Source organism: Podarcis cretensis (genome assembly GCF_951804945.1).
Source record: "Podarcis cretensis genome assembly, chromosome: 6".
NCBI lineage: Eukaryota > Metazoa > Chordata > Lepidosauria > Squamata > Lacertidae > Podarcis > Podarcis cretensis.
In genome coordinates, this window is record NC_137175.1 from 59,430,069 (window position 1) to 59,456,712 (window position 26,644).

At 41.7% G+C, this 26,644-nt stretch overlaps 1 protein-coding gene across 1 annotated transcript; it reads left to right on the top strand.

Annotated features, from left to right (window-relative positions):
* Positions 1-8,815: 8,815 nt before the first annotated feature.
* Positions 8,816-26,489, top strand: LOC307219209 (lanosterol synthase-like; the record flags this gene model as incomplete). Its single annotated transcript, XM_079982209.1, has 10 exons — positions 8,816-8,916; positions 13,968-14,136; positions 15,384-15,522; positions 16,622-16,730; positions 18,294-18,415; positions 22,067-22,163; positions 23,503-23,638; positions 24,391-24,499; positions 25,987-26,105; positions 26,388-26,489. 10 exons carry the CDS (start codon positions 8,816-8,818, stop codon positions 26,487-26,489), a joined length of 1,203 nt encoding a protein of 400 aa, XP_079838335.1.
* Between the last annotated feature and the right edge of the window lie 155 nt (positions 26,490-26,644).

The following is a 26,644-nucleotide window of genomic DNA, read 5'->3' on the forward strand; positions in this document are numbered from 1 at the left end:
AGTTTTAAAATACAGGTAAATACATTTTCATGGATCTCAAGTGCTTGGCAGCTTGCAGAAAGTGTCATCACTTCAGAAAGGCACTCTCACAATTTCTGCATATGATACAATTCTCTTCCTTCCCTTATGTGGATATAGTCTCCATTTTGGGGAATCTTCATGTTAGGTTGTATAAGCATTCATAGTGCACTAGGGTAGATGGTTCAGATAGCATAGCTAAGAGTTCGACCTTGAACAAATCTATACACACATCTTTGGGGGAAGCTATTTTACTCATGATAGATTTTTATCTTCAGAACCAGTCCATAGACATGCTTTTAATTTATTACATTAACACACCTGATCCCTGTAAAATTATTCTTGCTGTGATTGGTTAGGTCAGTCTTTATATAACCTTAAAGTATTTTATTTGGAGGGTGAATATTTTAGAAATTGTGGAACATCCAAGGCAGGAACTCTAGCCCAGAGTCCAAGAGTTCAGTGTCCTATTCAGTGTCCTGTGTACCTGATGCCTTGCACCATCTAAAATATAACCAGAACAATCTGAGGCAGTCTTCATCAACCCAAGAAGATGTCTGATGGGACGTAAGTACATTGTGTGCAATCTATATGCTATGATGGATATGCTAGGCAGAGGCATAGCAAGGTCAGGTGGTACCCGGTGCTGAAATATTTTTGTCACCCCCCCCCAAAGAACTACTTCCAACCTCCACCGTCAGTTAACTCATTATTATTTATTTGCTGCAGATACTGATACCTATTTTCAACTTTCCCTCCACCCTCTCAGTTTTGCAAAACGTTTATCAGTTTTTACGATTCCTTGCGGAAGTGTTTTATCAAGCACTTTTCTTTTCTCTGATTTTATATCATGCACTTGTACATGCACATACAACTTTTGTAGCAGCATAGAAAGGGGTCACATGAGCAGATTTTACATGTCTTGTAGTCCAATTTTATGCATGTAAACTTGAAAATAAATTTCACTTAGATAACGTGGCTTATTTATTTATTTATTTATTTATTGAATTTATATACTGCCCTATATTCTGATGTCTCAGGGCGGTTCACAGAACAAAATCACTTCTTGACTTAGTCCCAAGTGTGCATAGGATACCAACTTTAAAATAAATTTTGGAAAAGCACCAGCAGGACACACCGTGGGGTGGGGGGTGGGAGGTGAAAAACTAGGAGGAGGAGGTGAAAAACTAGGTGAGGAGGAGGTAGGCCTTTCATAGGGTATAAGGCTTACATGCATGCATACTAAAGAAGATTCAGAGCAAGATGCCAAAGTATGACCATAAGTATTCCTGCAATTTTTTTATATTTTTATTGTGAGCACATGAGGAACAAGATTTATCACCACAGCAGGTAAGTCTGTGTGTTCCAGTAGTGGCTAGCACCTGTTGGGACTGATAGGGTGGAAGGGAGGGAGCCCAGCAGCGCGCGGCACCAGAGCAAATGACAGGCAGAGCCAACTAATTCTAGTTTTGCCTTCATCCTCCTTCCCTCTGAGTTTTAGCAATGACAAACCTAGACAGTATCTTAAAAAGTAGAGACATCACCTTGCCAACAAAGGTCCGTATAGTAAAAGCTATGGTTTTCCCAGTAGTGATGTATTGAAGTGAGAGCTGGACTGTAAAGAAGGCTGATCGCCGAAGAATTGATGCTTTAGAATTATGGTGCTGGAGGAGACTCTTGAGAGTCCCATGGACTGCAAGAAGATCAAACCGATCCATTCTTAAGGAAATCAGCCCTGAGTGCTCACTGGAAGGACAGATCCTGAAGCTGAGGCTCCAGTACTTTGGCCACCTCATGAGAAGAGAAGACTCCCTGGAAAAGACCCTGATGTTGGGAAAGATTGAGGGCACAAGGAGAAGGGGACGACAGAGGATGAGATGGTTGGACAGTGTTCTCGAAGCTACCAGCATGAGTTTGACCAAACTGCAGGAGGCAATGGAAGACAGGAGTGCCTGGCGTGCTCTGGTCCATGGGGTCATGAAGAGTTGGACATGACTAAACAACTAAACAACAACAACACAACGAGAGGAAGCTGGCACAACCAAGGCCACCCCTGCACTGGATATTTGTAAGAAGGCAGGCAGGTGGGTGCTGGCTGATGTTGGTGGAGCACTGCCCCATTCAACCTGACACACCAACTTCCATTGCCAGTGTGTACTTGGTCTCCAGCAAGCAGAAGACCAGTTGAATGTTCCTCTTCTGCTCCCTCGCCCTCCCCACCACTCCATTTTGCCTGAATGGCAGCAGAGATCAATCCGCTGGCAAGAGATGCCCATGTGCTCTTTGGCACAAAACCACTTCCTTTTGATCTCTAGAAATGTAACCCAAGGTACCACTGTAGAAACAAAGACAAGCGTGCAAGGTGAATAGGCCAATCTACTGGAAATACTGAAGTACCTAAGCCTGCAATTCTTACCTTTGGAAAGGGAGTTGGGCTTCATGATCTTCTGGTCCCTCCTATTCTATGGTTTTCTGACCTGAGAGCTTAGTCATGTTCTCCTAGAAAACAGCTACTCTCTTGCTCTTGACGATCAGTCTTCAATATACTGTGCCTGATACTCATTTCCACAATGCACAGATGGTACACTTGCATGAGGCATTTTGATGTGTGTGAAAATACAGAGAAAGGCCTCTGACTGATTGCTGGATTTCTGAACTGCTGTGATCTCCCATTGATGTGAAGCATTGTGAGATGTTTGCAGCTGTAGATTTCAATTGAGGAATCATGGTGTGGTTGTAAAACATTATTTTGGAACGGTCTCTCACAGCAAAACCATCCATTACATCAAACAACTTATTGTATTTAGCATGACTATTATTTTAAACCAAAACAACAAGCGCAATCAGGATGAGCATTGTGGTGGCTGGAGAAGAGGAAGTTGCTTCTTTCCCAGCCTGCTGGTATCTCCAGGCAAATACAAGTAGCAGCTGGTAAGGGGCAGCATTTCATTGCGACTACTTCTGGGAGAGGAAGTGTTAAATGACACCTCCCCATCTGCCATGGTCCCAATCCTGACTACCCTTCCCTGTTATATTTATTTTTAAATGACTGATCAGATGCATTAAATGTAACAAGACAAATGTTACATTTCCACACCTTGTGTTGTAGATAGTGTTTATAGTGTTTGTACATTTCTCTTATTTTCCCTATTTTGTTTTACAGAGCAAGTTCTTTCCAGACTTGCCCAAAGCAACACGGTTCAGGAAGCACTCCAGAAAGCAATAAAATTCTTCTCTGGCCTGCAAGCAGAAGATGGCCACTGGGCCATGGACTGCTCTGGTGTCCTCTCCCTTGTGCCAGGTACAGGAACACCAGCAGAATTACTACTTATATATTAACTGGCTAAGAAGGAACTCCTTGTATATTTTCTACAAAGCTATTTATCTTTTTTTACCAGATAGACTAGGCACAAATAGTTGGACATTTGGAGAAACCCCTGAAACTAGTTTTGACTGTACCAAGCTGTTCATCAAAATAACTATCTTATCCCACTGGTCCATTCAACAGGTAGCAACCCTCTGTGGTTTCCACAGCTCTATGTGGAGATATTCAAGCACGAACTTGGGATTTTCTGCAACAAAGCAAAAGCTATCACTCTTTCCAATGAAGGCAGAATAATCTAGAAGAATAGACCTGCGAGTCTTTAGCTATGAAAGGAAAAAAGAGATCTTACCTGTGACCTTACAGCTAAATAGGTTTTCCTCTTCTTGGGTAAGCAGAGATGTTTATCTTATTCAAGCCAGTTCAGACTGCCTTTGGTCACATTTCTGGAATATTCTTGAGTCTCAGAATTGCCACCAGCATGAGTTTGACCAAACTGCAGGAGGCAGTGGAAGACAGAAGTGCCTGGCGTTCTCTGGTCCATGGGGTCACAAAGAGTCGGGCACGACTAAACGACTAAACAACAGCAACAATGTTTTATCTTTTAAACAAAACAATTCACCCTGTTTAGGAAAACTAAGCCTTTCTCACAAAGGAGAATATGTTTTCAGTACATTCTGAACAGGGGGATAATCCATTGTGTCCATTGAGCAGGATATTGTCAATTGTTGGCATCACATAGGGGATGTGTTTTTTTTAATTTTTACTCTCAATCTGAATTACTGTATTTTTTGCTCTATAAGACTCACTTTTTCCCTCCTAAAAAGTAAGGGGAAATGTGTGTGCGTCTTATGGAGCGAATGCAGGCTGCGCAGATATCCCAGAAGCCAGAACAGCAACAGGGATTGCTGCTTTCACTGTGCAGTGATCCTTCTTCTGTTCTGGCTTCTGAGATTCAGAATTTTTCCCCCCTTGTTTTTCTCCTCCAAAAACTAGGTGCGTCTTGTGGTCCGGTGCGTCTTATAGCACAAAATATACGGTATCTATTGTTTTTATGGATAATTTTTATATTTCTTGTAAAACACTTAGAAGTTTTACTACATCGAACTAGTAAGTAAGTAAGTAAGTAAGTAAGTAAATAAATAAATAAATAAATAAATGTGATTGGCATGAAGATTGAGATGAGAGAGAGGCCTTATTAGCACTATTGGAAACAACTCAAGAATTGAAACACAGGCATGTTTTTGAAATTCACTCTTCGCTGAATTTTGTAGTGTAGTTCTCATGCCAAGTAATGTGTCCAGCTGCATATTCTAGACTAAGGTGTGCATATAAATGCATTTATTCATGAAAATAACATAAAAAATGCATAGTATCAGGAAAATTGCTTTGCAAAAATGTGTATATTAGGATGGTGAATTTTCATGAGGAGTTTTCTTAAAAATCACAAACTGATGTGAAAACTGAACTTTGAAATGAGGAAGTGAGAGGAGCTGAATTCAGGGTCAGGTTTGTCCTGTGGCATCTCCTGATAGGACTGGGTAAGACCTCTCTGAATCCCCAGATGGACCAGCAGTTTGAAGGTGCTTCACAGAGAAGCCTGGCGCCTGCAGTTCAGTGGTTCACCACACAGGGGAAGTGCAATCTCTGTAAGCAGCATCTCACATTGAAAATTGCAGGTACAAATTATGCACCTTCAAGTAAAGTGACAGAAGCGATGATCTTTTGCCTAAACCTGCTGGATGATGAAATATTGTTATCCTTGACCTTTTTCTTCTATTTCAAGGTGATAAGAAAACCCAATAGTGATACAAAAGCACAATGTATTTTTTCATATCCAAACAGGTGATTTAGTGGCAAATCAAACCAAAGCTGAGATAGTCAAGTATTATAAATTGTTCTTTTTCTTTTTTTAATCATAGAATCATAGAATCATAGAGTTGGAAGAGACCACAAGGGCCATCGAGTCCAACCCCCTGCCAAGCAGGAAACACCATCAGAGCACTCCTGACATATGGTTGTCAAGCCTCTGCTTAAAGACCTCCAAAGAAGGAGACTCCACCACACTCCTTGGCAGCAAATTCCACTGTCGAACAGCTCTTACTGTCAGGAAGTTCTTCCTAATGTTTAGGTGGAATCTTCTTTCTTGTAGTTTGGAACCATTGCTCCGTGTCCGCTTCTCTGGAGCAGCAGAAAACAACCTTTCTCCCTCCTCTATGTGACATCTATGTGACATGGCTATCATATCACCCCTTAACCTCCTCTTCTCCAGGCTAAACATGCCCAGCTCCCTTAGCCGTTCCTCATAAGGCATCGTTTCCAGGCCTTTGACCATTTTGGTTGCCCTCCTCTGGACACGTTCCAGTTTGTCAGTGTCCTTCTTGAACTGTGGTGCCCAGAACTGGACACAGTACTCCAGGTGAGGTCTGACCAGAGCAGAATACAGTGGCACTATTACTTCCCTTGATCTAGATGCTATACTCCTATTGATGCAGCCCAGAATTGCATTGGCTTTTTTAGCTGCCGTGTCACACTGTTGGCTCATGTCAAGTTTGTGGTCAACCAAGACGCCTAGATCCTTTTCACATGTACTGCTCTCAAGCCAGGTGTCACCCATCTTGTATTTGTGCCTCTCATTTTTTTTGCCCAAGTGCAATACTTTACATTTCTCCCTGTTAAAATTCATCTTGTTTGTTTTGGCCCAGTTCTCTAATCTGTCAAGGTCGTTTTGCAGTGTGATCCTGTCCTCTGGGGTGTTAGCCACCCCTCCCAGTTTGGTGTCATCTGCAAATTTGATCAGGATGCCCTTGAGTCCATCATCCAAGTCGTTGATAAAGATGTTGAATAAGACCGGGCCCAAGACAGAACCCTGTGGCACCCCACTAGTCACTCTTCTCCAGGATGAAGAGGAACCATTGATGAGCACCCTTTGGGTTCGGTCAGTCAGCCAGTTACAAATCCACTGAGTGGTAGCATAGTCAAGTCCGCATTTTACCAGCTTCTTTACAAGAATATCACGCACCTTGTCAAATGCCTTGCTGAAATCAAGGTAGGCTACATCCACTGCGTTCCCTTCATCTACATCAAACAGGTCTTTTGATGGCATGCTATATTGCCAGGATATCATTGCCACAAGAGATCAAGAGAGAGTTCCTGCGCTTTGTTGTTTAGTCGTTTACTCGTGTCCGACTCTTCGTGACCCCATGGACCAGAGCACGCCAGGCACTTCTGTCTTCCACTACCTCCCGCAGTTTGGTCAAACTCATGCTGGTAGCTCCAAGAACACTATCCAACCATCTTGTCCTCTGTTGTCCCCTTCTCCTTGTGCCCTCCATCTTTCCCAACATCAGGGTCTTTTCCAGGGAGTCTTCTCTTCTCATGAGGTGGCCAAAGTATTGGAGCCTCAGCTTCACAATCTGTCCTTCCAGTGAGCACTCAGGGCTGATTTCCTTCAGAATGGATCGGTTTGATCTTCTTGCAGTCCATGGGACTCTCAAGAGTCTCCTCCAGCACCATAATTCAAAAGCATCAATTCTTCGGTGATCAGCCTTCTTTATGGTCCAGCTCTCACTTCCATACCTCACTACTGGGAAAACCATAGCTTTAACTATACGGACCTATGTCGGCAAGGTGATGTCTCTGCTTTTTAAGATGCTATCTAGGTTTGTCTTTGCTTTTCTCCCAAGAAGCAGGCGTCTTTTAATTTAGTCTAATTAATTCCTGTGCTACATCCTCTCAAAACAGCTTCCAGATGGTGGCTGGGGCCTGTAAGTAGTCCAAGGAGCTTCTCTAGACTGGCCTGGGGAGAGATGCTCTAATTCTGCATATCTTTGTCTTGGGCTGGTCCATGATGCAATTCCACAGGAAGGCTTCTTTAAATCACTTCTGCATTCTGTTCTCTTTTGACTGTGAGCCTTTCATTTGCAATACTCACCATGTGGACTGGGCAGCAGGGTAGATGACCAGAATGCAAGCTGGGCTCAGCCTGTACAGCTGTGGCAGAGAAAAATAAAATTGTGGCATGAGGGGTGGTGATAGGCAGCAATAATGAAGACATGATATTGGACTTCACTATTGCCTTTGAAAACCACCATCTGTAGGAAGTACTAAAATTGATAAATCGTCTGGTGAAGCCAGGCTGGCATCATCCAAATGTATCCTGTCAAACCAATAGCAAACCACAAAATGGTTCGCAGTTTGCATTAAGGTAATATATCAGAAGAATGGAAACTAAACAATTCAAAGAGATTTCTCGACATCTGGAGTCACTGGTCTATTTTCTCATGGCTCTTTGATCTCTCTTTATGGTAGCCATCTTACAGAACAGTCAACAGTATTGGGCACAACCTTCAGCTACATAGCTATGCGAATCCTTGGACTTGGGCCTGACCATCCAGATGTAGTGCGGGCTCAGATAAATCTCCATAAGAACGGTAAGGCAGAAATCTCCAGCAGGGCTTGGTCAATCCATACGCTGGAGAGCAGGGCCCAGAAAAAGCTGGGGGGTTCTGATGTTGTACAGTTATTCGGGAACACCTCTCTATTCTTCCTTCTTTCCTTCCTTTGTGGGCCCTTTTTGAAATCTCCATAGCAACAATACACTGAGCATAGTTGAAGGCTGTGCAACTGCTACTAGATTTGCCCTCCAATGTGTGGGGTGTGGCCAGGCAACGAGGGTGTGACAGGGCAGGGCTGTAAAAATGTGGTTACAAAGCACGGATCCACATGGATCCTCAGGATTTTTGCATTGGGTCACCCCAAACTCACCATCAAATCACATGTCTGTGCCCACAGCATGAACCACAAAAATCATACATCCACTGTTTCGTTCAGAATATTTTTTTTCTTGTTTTCCTCCTCTAAAAACTAGGTGTGTCTTATGGTCAGGTCCGTCTTGTGGAGCGAAAAATACTGTATATCCCTTTTTCATTAAGTGAAAAATATGGGGTGATGGTGGTGATTTTCTTCTAAATGGAAGAGCACATCCTCAGGTTGCTACAATTAAGTTGAATGAATGTATATATCCAAAATCAGGTTATAAGGATATAAGTATCAATATATGGCCACATTAAGTTTTATTATATTTTATGGCTGGTGGTTAACTACTTATATGACAAAGTGACTGGAGAAATGTGAGGGCTAATGAAATACTAATGATACCTCTTTGATATGTGCAAACACGCCCCAAAAGGAACAGGACGAAGAGGCACATTTACTTAATTTCCTGGCAGGTATTCACACCACTTCAAATCCTTTCTTGGAAAATGGAAATTTGACAGAAATCTAAGAAAGGCTTTGTTCACTGAGTGGTTCTTGACCATGACCCTCCCCCAGCACAACACAAAATATAGCTTAAATTTGTGTGCTTGAGGAGGAATGACAGAGGGTATGCAACATTCAAGAGATGTGGATTCAGTGGCGAAGGCTGCACATGCTAGGCAATAATTTGGGAGGACAGGATACTCCCCACCCTCAATGAAGCCCAGCACAGGGGAAGCTCTTGGAATGACTTTCAAAGATCAGCAGTTAGGACAGTCCCTGTCTGGAGAAAAGACATCACATACAAGGAACCGAAGGTAAGAAGAGAGGATGATATTTATTTTATTATGCATTCACATATAGCTTGTTTGCATCTGTTGCACTGACTATCACTATGCTTTGGGGCCCCATTTAGGTGCTATCTGTGATCTTTAAAGCTTTACATGATCTGGGATCCATATAACTAAAGGACTGGCAGTCCTTTTATATGGCTGTGTACCAAAGTAAAAAATCTTGCTCTTTCAGTAGCTCCATTTGATACTTTCAGTTGGCTTGCTGCTTGTCTCTCTGTTGTCAACAACTTTCTGGTTCTAAACCTTTTCCCACTGAAGTCTGTCACACTGTTGTTCTCCACGCTGGTGATTCTTCTCCAAAGCTTGCTTCACTGTTACTTGCACAATACAGTATACATTTTTCAAAACCTGATCAGCCATATATTTCAGGTTTGTTTTTTCGTTATCTGATCAGGCATAATAGCACTGATATTTTTTTCTTCAAATTGAGGAAGCCTGGTAGCTGTAGGATAGAGTTAGTTTTGTAATATGGGGAAGTTTTACTAGTTCCTTCTGTTTCTTTCTTCCTTAAGCACTGGGTGGTTTCCTCAGGGCATCAACATGGGGGTGGGGGAAGGTCGTGGATGGTAGCAAAATTGACCTTCACCTATGGAGGCCAAGGAGGTAAAGAAACTTAATATGGGAACCAATTGGCCAAAATATTCTGAAATTTTAGAACAAGAAGGTGGTGAATTTAAATTACAAAGTTATGAGAAAATAAAGTCCAAGGTACGAGATTGGCTCCATTATTTTCAAATAATGGAGGCCTACAAACAAGACAGGAAAATTGGTTTCCAGGTGGAGAAATCGAAATTAGAAACAGAACTGTTAGAACCCAATACTAAGAATTTATCAAGAATGTACAACTTGCTGTTGAAGTGGAATACATTAGATGAGACAGTGAAGTCTGCTATGGTTAAATGGGCACAGGACATAGGTCATGACATTATGTTTGCTGACTGGGAGCAGTTATGGACCACAGGTATTAAATTTACGGCATGTAATGCCTTACGAGAAAACATTATGAAAATGATTTACAGGTGGTACATGACCCCAGTCAAGCTTGCGAAGATTTATCATCTGCCCAATAACAAATGTTGGAAATGTAAAGAGACTGAAGGTACCTTTTTCCACCTTTGGTGGACCTGCCCAAAGATTAAGGCCTTCTGGGAAATGATTTATAATGAAATTAAGAAAGTGCTTAAGTGCACCTTTAACAAGAAACCAGAAGCATTTCTCTTGGGTATGGTCAGCCAGCTGGTGCCGAAGAAGGATAAGAACTTCTTTTTGTACGCTACTACGGCAGCAAGGATTCTTTTAGCAAAGTATTGGAAGACACAAGAGCTACCCACGCTGGAGGAATGGCAGGCGAAAGTGATTGACTTTATGGGACTGGCAGAAATGACCGGCAGAATCCGCGACCAAGAGAAAGAGACTGTGGAAGAAGATTGGAAGAAATTTAAGATGTATCTTAAGAATTATTATAAAATTGAGGAGTGCTAAAATGCTGAGGGAAAAGAAGACGTAGAATTGCAGCGGAAAATTGTGTTTAATTTTAGGGTGGAATTGAAAAAGAGAATGAATTTACATTTAATTGGTTAAGAAGGGTTGCTGAATAATGGTTCATAATTAAGGATGCAAAAAGGGAAAGGTATGGGGAAGTCCGGGAAAAGAGGGTTATGGAAATAAGGTTAAGAAAATATGAGTTTTTGTGTTTGTTTTTATGTTGTTTTTGTTTATGTTAAAAAATTGGAAATTAATAAAAATCTTTATTAAAAAAAAAAAATTGACCTTCCTTCACTGAGTGGGCATTCTCAGGCTATCCTAGGGTAAGTGTGGCAAATTCAGTTATGTGCAGTCATTAGGGCTATTGTTTTTGTTCCAATGTGCTTCATTTTACATCAAGGGTTGACAACATTTTGGGGCCCATGATCACTTTTGAATTTTGAAAGCGTGTCATGGGTACCACTCTCCCTGATTGCTTCTCCCTTCACCAGTCATTCCCCTTCCCAAAGACAAGGCTCAGGTTAATTTGCTGCTGGTTAACTTTTGGGTACTTAAACAATCAATGGCTTTTAAACTGTGGTTTAAAATAGCTTTGGATAAATGAGGAACAACAACAAAACTCCTGGCTTTCCAAATTCTTCACAGAACTGTTCTGGTCTTTGGACGCAATTCTTGTTTTCCTTGTTTTTAGACTAAAGGCTGTGTGACATGCATGAGCAAAAAGGGGTAGGAGTGTGACAATTGAATTCATCTGGGATTTGGGTATAAAGGCTAAGTCTACTGTAAAGATTTGAAGAGGTAGGATTGTGCAGTGGAGCATAGTTATTAAAGTTATTTGAAGGCATCCGCCTGTCTTGATGGAAGAGTGCGCCATTGGGGGTAAAGTCAAACTGTTGGAGAGATATAGTGCCTGCCATGGCTGTAGAGACCAATATGGGAGAGATATGTTTTATTGCAGAAGATATCTGGCTTCGCTGGTGCAGATGCAACATGGTGTTTTGTCTATCTGCACTCTTCAGTTTATCTGAACAGTAGTACATCAGGGTAGAACCAATTCAGATAAAGTTTTCTTATTAGTAGGAACACAGTGTTGGGTGTCAACATGGGAGAGCCATATTCAAGTGCCGATTCACCCAAAGTTGCATGGATGACTTTGGCCAGACAGTGCTTCTCAGTTAAATCCACACCACCAGGTTATGGTGAGGACAAATGAGATATGAATTCGGATTACTTTTGTAGCTCTCTGTCTTTTCTACCTCGGCTACATACGCACCACACATTCAGAACATCCTTCCCAAGGAATCCTAGGAACACTTAACAAACAACATCTCCCAAGATCCTTTGGGAGAGGGAAATGTGCTTTAAATATTCACTTGAGGATTATTCCACAGAGGCAACTCTACATGGAAGAATAGGGCTGTATCCACATCATAAGGAACATGCAGCCCCATTCTTCCATGAAGAGTTGGCTCTGTAGAAGAATCCTCAAGTGGACAATTGCAACAGAATGGCATGTGAAGAAAATGGGGAAATTAAGAAATCAATAAATTGAAACAGCAGATTCACATGAGTGACAATATTCAAACATTTAGCCAGCTGTAGAAGCATATAATTGCTTTGCGGAAGCAATCTGGCAATACACCCATCTTTGGCATCTCTTTGACTTCTGATTTGGCCCTGATACGCTCAGAACAACACAGTATAAAAAACTCTTTTATGAATTCCCTACAGTGGTTACAATGAAATAAAAGCCAAAGCCAAGTCTAGATTATTTACTCAGTATAGCGTATACAGAAATGGACAGAACTACACCTAAATCAGTGATTATTTACATCAGAATTGAATAAAAGTGTGCATGTGTGCAGGGGAAATAGTGATTCAGAAATCTGAAATCAAATATTTCAAAGCAAGAGATAATTCCTAGTAGGTTTTCCTTATGTTCATGAATGCACAGTGCAGGATCTCAGCATGAGACGGTGATGTTCAAATGGTGACTCAGCCCTGTAGATCTTTGACTAAGATTAATTCCTCAAAAGAGTAATGTTTAGACTGTATTGACAGCACAGGGGCAATGGGATTTCTGAGAGTGATTGATCCTGGGAATACAATGCATTGCAAACCAACCAGTTTGGCTTTACCCCTGAATTAAAGCATTCTGGAGATAAAACCGGTTCTATCAACCTAATACATTTTTATTTCAATCATCTCTTAATCTGAGGCTGTATAACTTTGGGTGGATTCTTTAGTGAGCTGATATCTAGAAATGCTTTGGTGGTTGATGCAACTGCGGACATTAAAAAAAAGCTCTTAACAGCAGAGCACTGTGGCAGTGGAGCAAAGGATAAAGTTATCTGTTCTTCTTATTTGTCCCTGGGCCAGATTTTCTAGATTTTTCTTTTACCCTTGCACTCTCAACCAGGTTTTGAAATATATATATATAGACATTTTCCTAGATCTCAGGTGCATGACAGCTTGCAAAAAGCACCATCACTGCAAAAGAGGCACTTTCACAATTTCTACGTATGATATAATTTGCTTCCTTCCCATATGTGGATGTTGTCCTCATTTTTGGAAATCTTCATGTTATGTTGTATTAGCATTCATAGGGCTCTAGGGTAGAAGGATCAGATAGCATAGCTAAGAAGAAGAAATCTCAACACACATCCTTTGGGGAAGTTACTTTACTCATGGTAGATTTTTATCTCCAGAAAACGTCAGTGCAATGCATCAAGGATAGCCCTGTCATACATTGACCTTTGTTATTGTGGGTGTGCCTTTCATTGATTACATTAACACTCCTGATCCCACCCTGTAAATTTATTCTTGCTGTGATTGGTTAGGTCAGTCTTTATATAACCTTCAAGTATTTTACTGGATGTGAGCCTGAATGTTTTAGGAATTGTGGACCTTCAGAGGCAGGAACTCTAGCCCAGAGTCCAAGAGTTCAGTGTCCTATTCAGTGTCCTGCGTGCCTGTCTGGCAACATCTTAAATATAACCAGAACAATCTGAGGCAGTCTTCATCAACCCAAGAAGATGTCTGATGGGACGTAAGTACATTGTGTGCAATCTATATGCTTTGAATTAGGATGATGGTTAAATAAAATAACAAAGTGTGCCAGTTGCTTGACTTCATTCATACTGATTAAGCAAGCTTTATTACAGGAGAAGTTTGCAGAAATAAGATGGGAAGGGCAATTAACCTGATGTATTAAGTAATAAAAAGGCAGCATTTTGGTTTTTCTTGATTCAGAAATACTGTACTGTGGAAAATAGAATAGAAGCTTTTTATTATGATTAGGAACAGAAATGGGTCTTATATGACTATGCCATACTCAGAGTAGACTCACTGAAATCAGTGGACAAATTAGTCATGAATAGACCCACTAAAATCAATAGACATGTCAATCCCTCACTTCTGGCTGGAAGGACCACAGAATGGGGTTCAGAATAACTTCCTGTGATAGGATAACAAACCGATAGTCTGCCTGCATGTTTCAAACTCCCCACCTCCTCTGTGTTCTTTGGCAGATGTCTGTGCAGAAGAAAAGGAGCACATGAAATAGAACCCAAAACTGATCTGACTCGCTGGCGATTCAGCTCCGTGGAAGGGCGGCATAGATGGTACTACGTGGCAGACAATGAAGAATGTGCCCGTGAACAGAATGCACTCGAGGCTTACACTTTAGGGCTGGACACTGTAAGTGGCTTAATGACAACAGATGGTACAACACGGAAAGGCTACAAAAGGAGCACAGGGCATGAGGACTGCTGGCTTGGCCCTGCCTAGTGGCAGTTTCCCAAGGGCTGGGTCATTTTTCTTTTGGCTTCTCATCTTCTGACACCTCAGTTAGGAGCACAGGAAGCTTGGTGATTGCTTTCATAGAACTGTGGAAGGGATCATGAGGGTCATCTCCCCCAACCGCCTGCCACTTGGTGCTCTACAACTACAACTTGATAATGTCAGGGTTGAATATGAAACTCTACTTGAAAAAAGACAAGCCTCCTAGATGAATATGAACAGAAATACTGAAATACATAACTTGGTGAATAACTAGATGAATATGAACAGAAATACTGAAATACATAACTTGGTTATCAATTTCTACAAGGTAGCTGCTCTGTGCTTGATACCTAGAAAGCTGAGTGAGTTCATCTGGAAGCCAGAGTCAGTGTAGGGTTCTTACTTGTGGAAAAGGAGTTGGGCTATATGATCTTCTGGTCCCTTATATTCTATGGTTCTCTGATCTAAGAGCTCAGAGATGTTCTCTAGAAAGCCACTTTCTTGCTCTCAATGATTATTCTCCAATATACTGTGCCTGATAATCATTTCCATGATGCACATACGATGCATTTGCATGAGGGACTTTGTGTGTGTGAAAATACTGAGGCACATGCATCCTCTATGCAGTTTGTTTAGAGAAAGACTCTTGGATTTCTGAACAGCTGTGATCTCCCACTGATGTGAAGCATTGTGAGATGTTTGCAGATGTTGATTTCACTTGCGGAATCACGGTGTGGTTGTAAAACTTTATTTTGGAATGGTCTCTCAGGAACAAACTATTCATTACATTAAACAACTTTTTGTATTTAACATGACTGTTGTTCAACTACATGAGGACCCAGTCAGGATGGGGATTGTGGTGGGTGGGAAGGAGGGAGTTTTGCCTTTCCCCGCCTGCTGGTGTCCCCAGGCACATACAAATAGCAGCTGGCGAGGGGCGGGGGATTTCATTGAGACTACTGCTGAGAGGGGAAGTATTAAATGACACTTCCCCATCTGCCATGGTCCCTATCCTGACTACCTTTCTCTGCTATATTTATTTTCAAATGACCCAACAGTTGCATTATATGTAGCAGGACATTTAACACTATGCATACTTTGTACTGTAGCCAGCCTTTTTAATTTCTGTACATTTCTCTTACTTCTCCCATTTTGTTTTACAGAGTAAGTTCTTTCCAGACTTGCCCAAAGCCAATACAGCCCAGGAAGCAGTCCAGAAAGCGATTAAATTCTTCTCTGGCCTGCAAGCGGAAGATGGCCATTGGGCTATGGAGTGCTCTGGTGTCCTCGCTCTTGGACCAGGTATAGGGACGCTAACAGACTTACCACAAATACATTAACGGGCCTCCCTGTATATTTTCTATAAATCTATTTCTTTTTTTACCAGATAGGCTAGACACAAATAGGTGGACATTTTGAGAAACCTCTGAAACTGCTTAAATTAGTTGTCTTTCTTTTGCCTGTACAAAGCTGTTCACCATAATAACATAGGAAGCTGCCTTATCCCACTGGCACATTTATCTCAACACTGAACTGGTAGCAACCCCCTGTGGTTTCCCCAGCTCTATGCCCAGGATCCAACTTGGGATTTTCTGCAATAAACCAAAAGCTATCACTCTTTCCAATGAAGTCAGAATAATCTAGAATAATGGACCTGTAAGCCTTTAGTATGAAAGGAACAAAGAGATCTCACCTTTCAGAAACAGCATGAGAACTGAAACACAGGCATATTTGCTATTCACTGAATTTTGTAGTGCACTTCTCCAGTCACATAATGTGTAGAATGGCATATACTAGACTAACAACAACAGCAGAAAAAAAACCAATAATAGCTTTGCAAAAATTTGTATATTGGGATGATGAATTTTCATGAGAACTAAAATGAAAATAAAAATCACAAAATGATGTGAAAAAGTGAACCAAACTTTGAAATGAAGTGAGAGAAGCTGAGTTCAGTTCAGTCCCTGCATGTAGAAGGTCCTAGGTTTGTCCTCTGGCATCACCTGATAGGATTGGGTAAGACCCCAGCAGTTTGAAGAAAATTCACTGAGCATCCTGCTGCCTGTTGTTCAATAGTTCACCACACAGGGGATATGCATACAGCTCCAGGCAATCGCTGTAAACAGCATCCAACATTGAATAGTCCAGAATGAAATCATGCACCTTCTAGTAAGGGAGCAGAAGTGATGATCTTTTGCCTAAACTTGCTAGATAATTAAAGCTTGTTATGTTTGACCTTTTTCTTCTGTTTCAAGATAGGAAAAAAACACACACCGCCTATCAAGGGTACAAAAGCACAAGTTACATTTTGATATCCAATCAGGTGGTATCCAAACAAATCAAACCAAAATTGAGATAGTCAAGTATTATACATTGTTATCTGTTTTGAAAAATCAAACAGGTTTTTTGATGTCATGCTATGCTGCTAAGATCTCACTGCCAGAAGAGGCCGAGAGAGAGCTCCTGCGCTACATCCTCTCAAAACAGCTTCCAGATGGTGGCTGGAATTTGTGAGTAGTCCAAGGAGAGTGTGATGTTCTAATTCTGCATATCTTTGTCTTGGGCTGGTCCATGATGCAATTCCCCCATGAAGGCTTCTTTAAATCACTTCGGCATTCTGCTGTCTTTTGACTATGATCAATACTCACCATGTGGACTGGGCAGCAGGGCAGATGACCAGAATGCCAGCTGGCCTCAGCATGTACTGAAGTTGCCCAGCTGTGGCAGAGAAAGATAGAATTGTGGCATGAGGGGTGGAGAGAGGCAACAATAATGAAGACATGATTGTGACGTTAACATATGAGAGAGTGCTGGAGGTGAAATAGTTAAACAGGTTACCCAATCAGGACCCAGGGGGTGGAGTCAGAGGGACTATAAAACCAGCTCTGGGAGGGGCGAAGGGGGGAGTTTGTTGGGAGTTGGGTGGTTGGTTGGAGTGGGAGTGAATTGAGCTAGAGTTTGTGGGTAGGTTGAGTTAGTGTAACAAAATAAGCTGAGTCAGGAATAGTTAGGGGCTAGGAAGGCAAGTAAATATCTGAGAGGTGGTTTAGTGAGCGAGAGCATGTAGTGGAAGTTATAGGTCTGGATAGGCACCCCATGTTTGTAATTGACTGATACCGTTTATTAAACCACACGCTTGTTAAACTGCAATAAATAAACAAAAGTTTATGTTCCAATTTAACCCTGACTGGACTCAGGGTTGTACAAGGTAGAGCCTGGGTGGTGGCAGCGGGAAATATAGTGGTGGCACAGGGATCAATAGATGGTGAAACGTCCGGGGACCCTGTGTGATCACCACAATGATATCCGACATCACTCTTTCCTTTAAAAAGCACCATCTATAGGAAGTATTACTACTGATAAATGGTGTGGAGAGGCCAGGTTGCCTCCATCCAAATTTATCCTGTCAAACCAATAGCAAACCACAAAATGGATCAGAGTTTGACTGAGCTTTGAATCTGAATTCTTAGTAGCATGGTATCCACTTTATTTAGCTGGAATGGAATTTCAACTGGTACTCAGGTTGTATGAGCTGCTTTCAAGCCCATGCTGCCTCATGAAAGGAAAGATTTCAAAGCACCAAATGCCCTTCATTAAGGCATTACTTTTTAAAAAAGGTAATAGAAAACAAAAGTAGGTATTCTGTGGTATCCCAGCTAATGGCTCGCTAACTGGGTATTCTTGGAGTACAGTGGTACCTCGGGTTAAGTACTTAATTCGTTCTGGAGGTGCGTTCTTAACCTTAAACTGTTCTTAACCTGAAGCACCACTTTAGCTAATGGGGCTTCCCATTGCTGCCACGCCACCGGAGCACAATTTCTGTTCTTATCCTGAAGCAAAGTTCTTAACCTGAAGCACTATTTCTGGGATAGCAGAGTCTGTAACCTGAAGCGTATGTAACCTGAAGTGTATGTAACCCGAGGTACCACTGTATTCTGACAAATTCTCAGAGAAGTTTTTGAATTTAAGTTAATGCACCAGAAGAATGGAAACTAAACAATTCAAACAGCTTCTTAGACATCCAAACATTCTGGTCCACTTTCTAATGGCTCTTTGATCTCTCTTTATGGTAGCCATCTTACAGAACAGTCAACAGTATTTGGCACAACCTTTTGCTACATAGCTATGCGAATCCTTGGATTTGGGCCTGACCATCCAGATGTAGTGCGGGCTCGGATAAATCTCCACAAGAAAGGTAAGGCAGAAATCTCTAGCAGGGCTGGATCAATCCATTTTGCTTGAGCGTAGTATCCAGGCAAAACTTGGGGGTCCTGGTGTTGTACAGTTATTTGGGAGCACCTCTCTATTCTGTCTCTTTTCCTTCCTTCCTTCCTTCCTTCCTTCCTTCCTTCCTTCCTTCCTTCCTTCCTTTGTGGGTCCTTTTAGAAATCTCCATAGATTGGCACATTGACACCATTTCTATGATCAAACAGAAGATGCTGGTCATATCTTCCCTCCTGTTTTTTTCCTCCTCCAAAATTTATATTGGGAACTCTTGGGAGGGTCTGGACACGGGCCCTTTTGTGCCACTCTGTAAAGCACAAATGCAGTGATAAAATATTATTTAATAAATACAAAGAATGAGGTGAGTTATAGCCTTTTTATTGCAGTAGCATTCATACATAGGGTTTAATGGCACAGTGGGAGGTGAAGTACAGTGGTACCTCGGGTTAAGTACTTAATTCGTTCCGGAGGTCCGTACTTACCGTATTTTTCGCCCTATAGGATGCACTTTTCCCCCTCCAAAAATGAAGGGGAAATGTGTGTGCGTCCTATGGGGCGAATGCAGGCTTTCGCTGAAGCCTGGAGAGCGAGAGGCGTTGGTGCGCACCGACACCTCTCGCTCTCCAGGCTCCAGGAAGCTATCCGCAAGCCTTGCGTGCCCGGGGGACAGACATCTGCAGCGTGGGGAGCCCTGCGGATAGCAGCCTGCCGCCCGGCGGGTGGGGCACCCTGAAGCAGAGTGCCCCGTGCGCCGGACAGACATCCGCAGCGTGGGGAGCCCTGCAGGAGTTCCCCGCAGGGCTCCCCACCCTGCGGATAGCAGCCTGCCGCCCAGCGGGTGGGGCGCCCTGAAGCAGAGCGCCCCGCGTGCCGGACAGACATCCGCAGCATGGGGAGCCCTGCAGGAGTTCCCCGCAGGGCTCCCCATGCTGCGGATAGCAGCCTGCCGCCCGGCGCGCATGGCGCCCTGAAGCAGAGCGCCCCGCGCGCCGGACAGACATCGGCCAGCCCCACAAGCTCGGGGGGACAGCGGGGAGGTGCAGCGCCGCCATCCCACTGTTCCCTGACCTGGTTTTGGGGGGGAAATAAAGGAATTTTTTCCCCTTTATTTCCCCCCCCCAAAAAAAAGTAGGTGCGTCCTATGGGACGGAGCGTCCTATGGGACGAAAAATACGGTAACCTGAAACTTTCTTAACCTGAAGCACCACTTTAGCTAATGGGGCTAAAGCGTATATAACCCGAGGTACCACTGTAGTTACTTCTGCATGGATACAGTCTGAGAAACATATGCATATGGTTCCAGGATGATCAGGGCATTCACTCTGTCCAGTATAGAAATGAAGAGGGGACCCTTTGGCTCAAACCTGTTCAGAAACTCTACACTGAATGTAGCTGACAGCTGTGCAGCTGCTGCTAGACTTGCCCTCCAATGTGTGGAGTGTGGCCAAGCCAGGCAATGAGGGTATGACAGGGCAGTTAACATATATAAATATATTAAATTCAGTCGTTGTTACAGGCGTCTAAACAAGGTGGAAAACACAGCTTATTTTCACTTCAATTTCTTCAGCTAATTGCCTAGGTGTTACAGCTTAGGACTTACGTAATACTTTGGTTCTGAAACAGGGTGGTAAAATATATATATATATATATATATATATATATATATATATATATATATTATTTTAAGAATTTGTTGCTTACATTTTACATTCATATCAACACAGCAAAACACTACCTTTTGGAGGTTCTCAACCCCCATCCTCCTCCCCGGTTTCCCATCATTACCACTTATCTTTTCTGCATCTTTATATATTTCTCTAATTTATTAATTTCCCTTATTACAAAATTTACCCTAATTATATCACCAGTGCTATTCTAAGCCTGCTAAAGTTTTTATGTGTTTACAATGCTCCTTCAGATATTCTACAAAATTAGTCCATCTTTAAAAAAATATTTTGTCCTCTTGGTGTCTGATTTTCCCAGTCAATTTTGCCATTTCGGCATAGTCCATTAATTTCGTTATCCATTCTTCTTTTGATGAGGTTCTTTCTTCCTTCCATCCCTGGGCATATAACATTCTCACTGCTGTTGTCGCATACATAAATAAGACCTTTTTCTCCTTTGGGATTTCTTCTCCTATTATACCTAATAGAAAAGACTCTAGTTTTTAAATAAAAGTTATTTTACACATTTTCTTTAATTCATTATATATAATTTCTCAATATGCTTTTGCTAATTTGCAGGTGCACCACATATGGAAAAATGTGCCTTCTTTATCTTTACATTTCCAACATGTACTCGACATTTACTCGACATATCATTCCACACTTTTACATAATTATCTTGAAATAAGTTTATATTTTTTTGATGTTAACCGACCCCTAAATATTTTACTTTTTTATCTTTAATTCTGTTATTTGTTCAAGTTCATTTTTATTTTGTTCTGTCATATTTTTAACCAGCATTTTTTATTTTCCTTTATTTAACTTAAAACCTGCCACATGGCCAAATTCATTCAATTTCTCTAATACTTTTGGTACCGATTCCAAAGGATTTTCTACTGTTAATACTAAATCATCTGCAAATGCCTTAAGTTTGTATGACCTAGTTCCAATTGTGATGACTTTGATTTCTTCATCTGTTCTTATCTTTCTCAACAAAGTCTCTAACACCAGAATAAATAACAGGGGTGACAATGGACACCCCTGTCTTATTCCCTTTGTTATATTACATTTTTCAGTAACTGTATTGTTTACTATTAATTTAGCCTGTTGCTCAGAATAAATTGCCTCAATACCCTTAGCAAAGACGTGTTCAAAATTCATTATTTCAATTACTTTTTTCCTATATGTCCATGATATATTATCAAAAGCTTTCTTTGCATCAATAAAAATCAAAGCTGCTTGCTTATCAGTTCTAACTTCTAGATATTCAATCACATCAATAATGTTCCGTAAATTATCTTTCATATATCCACCTGGTAAAAAACCGGCCTGATCTCCATGAATTCATGGGTGTAATTCAGGGTGGTACTTTCTGTCAGTTTCCCAACCTTCTATAAATCTTACTTGTGAGGCTCCTCTAGTATAACAGACCAGGGGATCAGCTCACCCGTCCGACTGGTTTGGGATTCTTCACTTTCAAGAAGATCTCTCCCCTTCTTACTGAATTGAGAATCCAAATAATATGTCCTCTCACATGTGCTGTTCCCAATTCAGCTTTCCAGTTTTCTCTTGTCCATATACTCTTAAAATACACTAATCACTGTCTCTCAAACTAAGTTCAGAGACTTTTTTTCTGATTACAGAGTGGAACACACAGCTCAGGAGCTATACAACTATCCAGCTGAATGCCAGAACGCCAATTCTTTAGCTGCTTTTTTCTCGTGCCTACGCCAAGTGCTGTCACCACCTCCCTCTGGCTACCTGTACCCACAACCAATCAAAAGGAGGCTGCGGCACAGCACTCTAGTGGAATTCTGAGGCACTGCATCACTAAATTCTAAACAAGTTGAGCTTTCAATCTCACAAGGCTATAAACAAATCTCGGTTTTCACTGAAGGTTTCTTTGACTTTGCCCCTTCAGTCTATGGAAACGAAAAATTTGTTAATTCTCTTTCCAGGTGGTGCTCTTGGAATCCCTCATCTGGGCAAAGTTTGGCTGGCTACTATGAATTTGTACAGCTGGGAGGGAATGAATACACTGTTTCCTGAGCTATGGTATGTGTCCTAAAGTTTACTCATCCCCAACCCACCCTGCTGATCATGAATTGCCAGAGAAAGGTCTCTGCTGCAATAGTATTACACAGTAGACAGATCCTTCACTAAATAGCAATGACTTGGAAATGGAGACATCCATATTAATCTTCACTACTTCGTGTCTTTGTTACAGAACCTGTTCCTCACAGGATATCATGTAGAGGTTAATCAGATGAAAAACATCTACTCATGAGTCAGAGTGAGGTATGGCTGGTTGCCATACCTCTGCCTGATTGGTGAGCAGACACATGTCATGGATGTGGCATATGCTGCATGTTAAGGAGCAAAAACTGCAAGCCGCAAATGGAGCTCAAACTGCAGCCCATAGGCCTGGGAAATGATTTTAATGATTTTAGGACTGCTTTAAGCAGTGCTTTTTCCCCTAAAAAATTGTTTAGGGGTACTCTCATTTTCTGACTCATATTAAAATACTGCCCCTCAATGAGGCCAAACTTAGATTCACAAAATGTTTAGATGTATGTGCACCCCTGCATACCCCTAGAAAAGAAGCACTGGTTTTAAGAAAGAAGTAACTAGAAGCTTGCAGAAGATACTAGGTTTCAGGAACTACGTGTGTAAAGAAATGCTGAGACCATTTGGTCTCTGTGACCAGTGAATTCTTGTCTATCACATTTTTTTTTTTGGTAATAGGGTATAACAGGGTTTCAATCTGTATATATAAGAAACTATGGACTCAGCTATACAGTTGCAAATAAAACGTTTTAAGTGTGTTTTAAGAGCAATATACAATGTGACACAAGATGGCGATGGTGAGCCTTATGGAAAATTCAAGGTATTTTTTTAAAAGCATTTTCAGAACATTTTTTATATGTGTGTAGATTCTACCTATATAATAGTTTGCTCATGTGCAACCATCTCTCTGCCTTTTTGATATGCTTGGGATTACAAAACACAGCTACAAAGATGTTTGGTGCACATTATGCAAATGTGCACATCATGGCAATACTGCACTGGTCCCCTCCACACTTCATTTCCAAGCTCAGAGTGCAGGCACTCACAGAGGTCCAAAGAGGCCTGGGCTAGTTCCAGTTTTTGAGATCCCTAGCTATGATAAAAATGAAGATAAAAACGACAATACTGGAAAGCAAAATAAGGCACAAAAAATATAGTGGATTGTTTTGTTTGTTATTATGTTATACTTTTTTTGTCTTTTTATACCGTAAACTGCCCTGTGATCCTTGGATGAAGGGCAATGTAACCTGCTTTTAGTGTTACCACTACATCCAGGATTCCTGACATTGTCTTCCATGAACCTGTTTCTTCCTTCTTTCTGAAATAGGCTGTTTCCTACATGGCTGCCGGGACATCCCTCAACATACTGGTGTCACGCTCGCCATATCACCCTCGTGATGAGCTACTGCTATGCCACTCGCCTGACTATAGAAGAAGATGAATTGATCCAGAGTCTAAGACAGGCAAGGCAACATTCTCCAAACATCCCACCATCCTCGGTCAAAGTGGGACCCTCATACTCCCTTGGATTTGCACTTGGGGGATTGCTTGCTTGTATCTGACAGGGAGAAGGCTGAAATGGGTGTCTTATTTTCCATTTAAGGCAGAAGTCGAGCTCAGAGCATCGGTGTTTCAAAATGCCATGTTTTTGTTTTAATTTATTTTAATGGCTCTGTGCTTCGTGCTCCACAGATAATTGCTTTAGACCTTTGCCTCTTCTCCTAAAAACTGACAGACAACACCCATGTTGCCTCCTCCATCGCAGTACCGTAATACCAGACTCCCCCTTTTTGATGCATCTTTTTCTTTCTTTCTCCCTTTCTTTTTGGGTGGTAAAAGGTGTTTTCTCCTCCCCTCTTCAGAATTACTGAAAAACAAATTAATGAAGAACTGTTGAACCATTAATCTATGGAGTACCCTCCTCTAATGTTTAATTCATTAATTCATTAAAATATTATTTATTATAACATACCTTTTTCATATAAGTATCAAAATGGTGATGAAGTGGACTATGAAAGCTGATGCCATAACACAGGGAGGGGTGGGCTCCCTTTCTAGCACAAAGCATTGCGTTATGTGGGTACAGAGCAGATTTCGCCACACTAACATGAATTTTCTGGGGTTTTTAAAGCTCTGAAATGACAGTTGTCAAGTACACTAATATCCTGCTTCTTCTTTACTAAGAAAGTTATTTCACTTCATGGTTTCCTTCTAGGAGATTTATGTGGAGGACTTCTCCACCATTGATTGGCCAGCCCAGAGGAACAATATTTACGAAGCCGATTTGCAAGCTGCACACAGCTGGATGCTGAATGCTGCTTTTGGTGAGTGATGTAGGATTTGGCAAGTCTTATTCCAGGAATTCGGGTCTTCAACGTAGGTTTTCTAGGGTTTACTTGGCACAGAGAAAGAGAGGAAGAGACTTCTGTTGGTATAGACAAACACATTGTCTGAGGAATAAGACGTGGATGTTTTGCATGTCCTTGGCCCAGACATATATCCATGGAAACATACAACATCTTCCAGGTTTCATATTATCAGAGCTTGTTAGCTGGAAGCAAACAGTCAGCTCTGAGAACAAACACAATACAAACCTTTGTAGCAAATACAAGTAAGAGCCTTGCTTTGTGAGCAAGAAGCCTGAACCATGCTATGGACATATGCCATGGAATTATGGATTTTGTTGTCTCATAACCATTCATGGTGATCATCACTGTGGTTTTGCCTGTCAGACTACAGGGTAGTTCGGGACAAACGATCGTAGAAAGGTTTTGAGAAGGGGATCTGCAAAATGTTCATGGAAGTGTGGGTGGGGGTTACCACAGATGGAAGGCATGGCATTTTTGGGTTTTTTCTCTGTGTTAAAAAATTGATTTTTTTATTTTTTTAAAAAATCTTTAACTGTTGAAAGCTAAATTGTGTTTGTCTTGGCAGACTCTGGCTGGTATCTGCCATTTTCATCTACAGAGAATGCCCTGAATTCTGGGGGATATGTCAGCTGCCACAGTAACCACCATAGGTGGGCACAATTTTGGTGTGGTAGCAGCTGTTCTCCTTTTCCCACTGAATTCTGGGGGAAAGAAAATGGTCAGCTTGCAGCTGCTGAGAATTCCGCTTACCCTTTAAATGGGTAACAAGATGGCCAATCACAAATCTGCTAAGTGGTGTCACTTGGGTCCACACATGAAAGAGGGTGTCCCATTAAAGGGATCCACAAGGAGTTGCGGGGGTTAGGGTTATAGCACTCATTGACCAGGGACCCTTTGGGGGGTACCCCAATTTGGTGTAGGTCATAGTATTGGGTTGACCTTAGAAAAACTTCCAGTCGGTAGGTTGGACTTCAAATGATATACCCAATGCCTATGGCTAACATTCACATCTGTAATCAATAACGTTGTGGCCTATTTGACCCATTTTACATTTACTCTCTTTGTCCTGTCTGGTTATTTCACTGTAATGGGGGCAATGGGGTCATTCATGGTGACTTGGCATGCAAGGTCCTCACTTTTTTGAAAGGCAAAGGGAAAAAACCAAATGACCCTAAACCACTGGTTCCCACTCCCTGGTAAACCCCTTGTTCACACCCATGTTACTTTTGCAGATTCCCCCCGAAATCATCTTTGAAATTTGGGGGCTGAAATCCTGCCTCTATTTTGAGCCAAAATATCTTTTGGAAGCAAGTGCCATTGAATTCAATGGCACCTTCTTCCAGGTAATTGCATGGAGGATTGCAGCCCAAAACACACGAGGAAGACAGAACCGCATTAACATGATTGTGATGTTCATAGTGTCTCTCTTATTCCTTCTGCAGCTACCTTAAATTTGTATGAGAGATACCATTTCACCAGTTTCAGAAAGAACGCCATTGCAGAAATGTATGAGCAAATAAAGGCTGATGACATATTCTCAAATGCCACCAATTCTAGTCCGGTAGGTCCTTTGTGAATGTATTTCAGAAATAATTGTATCAGGACCAAATTACTTTTGATGGCAGCATATGTTCCTTCTCCTGAGGAAGATTTCCCCCAGAAACCGGTATACTTCCAAAGGTAGAGCTATGCTTGTGGCAATCTTGTTCTGCCCACTTGAAGGAGTTTCTGTGTTTGGCTGGTGACATGCAGAGACATAGCCATGTGGCAGATGAGTGTGCTAAGCATGGAGGTATAGTGGAGGAGAATTTCTAACTGGAATGATATCTCTTTTGTCCTGTAGATTTGTAAAGCATTTCATGTGCTAATAAGACGGCATGTTGATGGAGCCAATTCTCCAGCTTTTCAAGAACATATCTCCAGAATTTATGACTACCTTTGGTAAGGCATATTTATTCCACCCATCTTTGTAGTGTCCTGAACATGGTCTTGCATAAGTGTGGTTTTGCAGACCTTGATCTTTCCTCAAAAAAGGATCAACCAGACTAGAAAACGAACTTTCACATTCACATCGAACTTCAGAAAGGTGTTTATACCTGT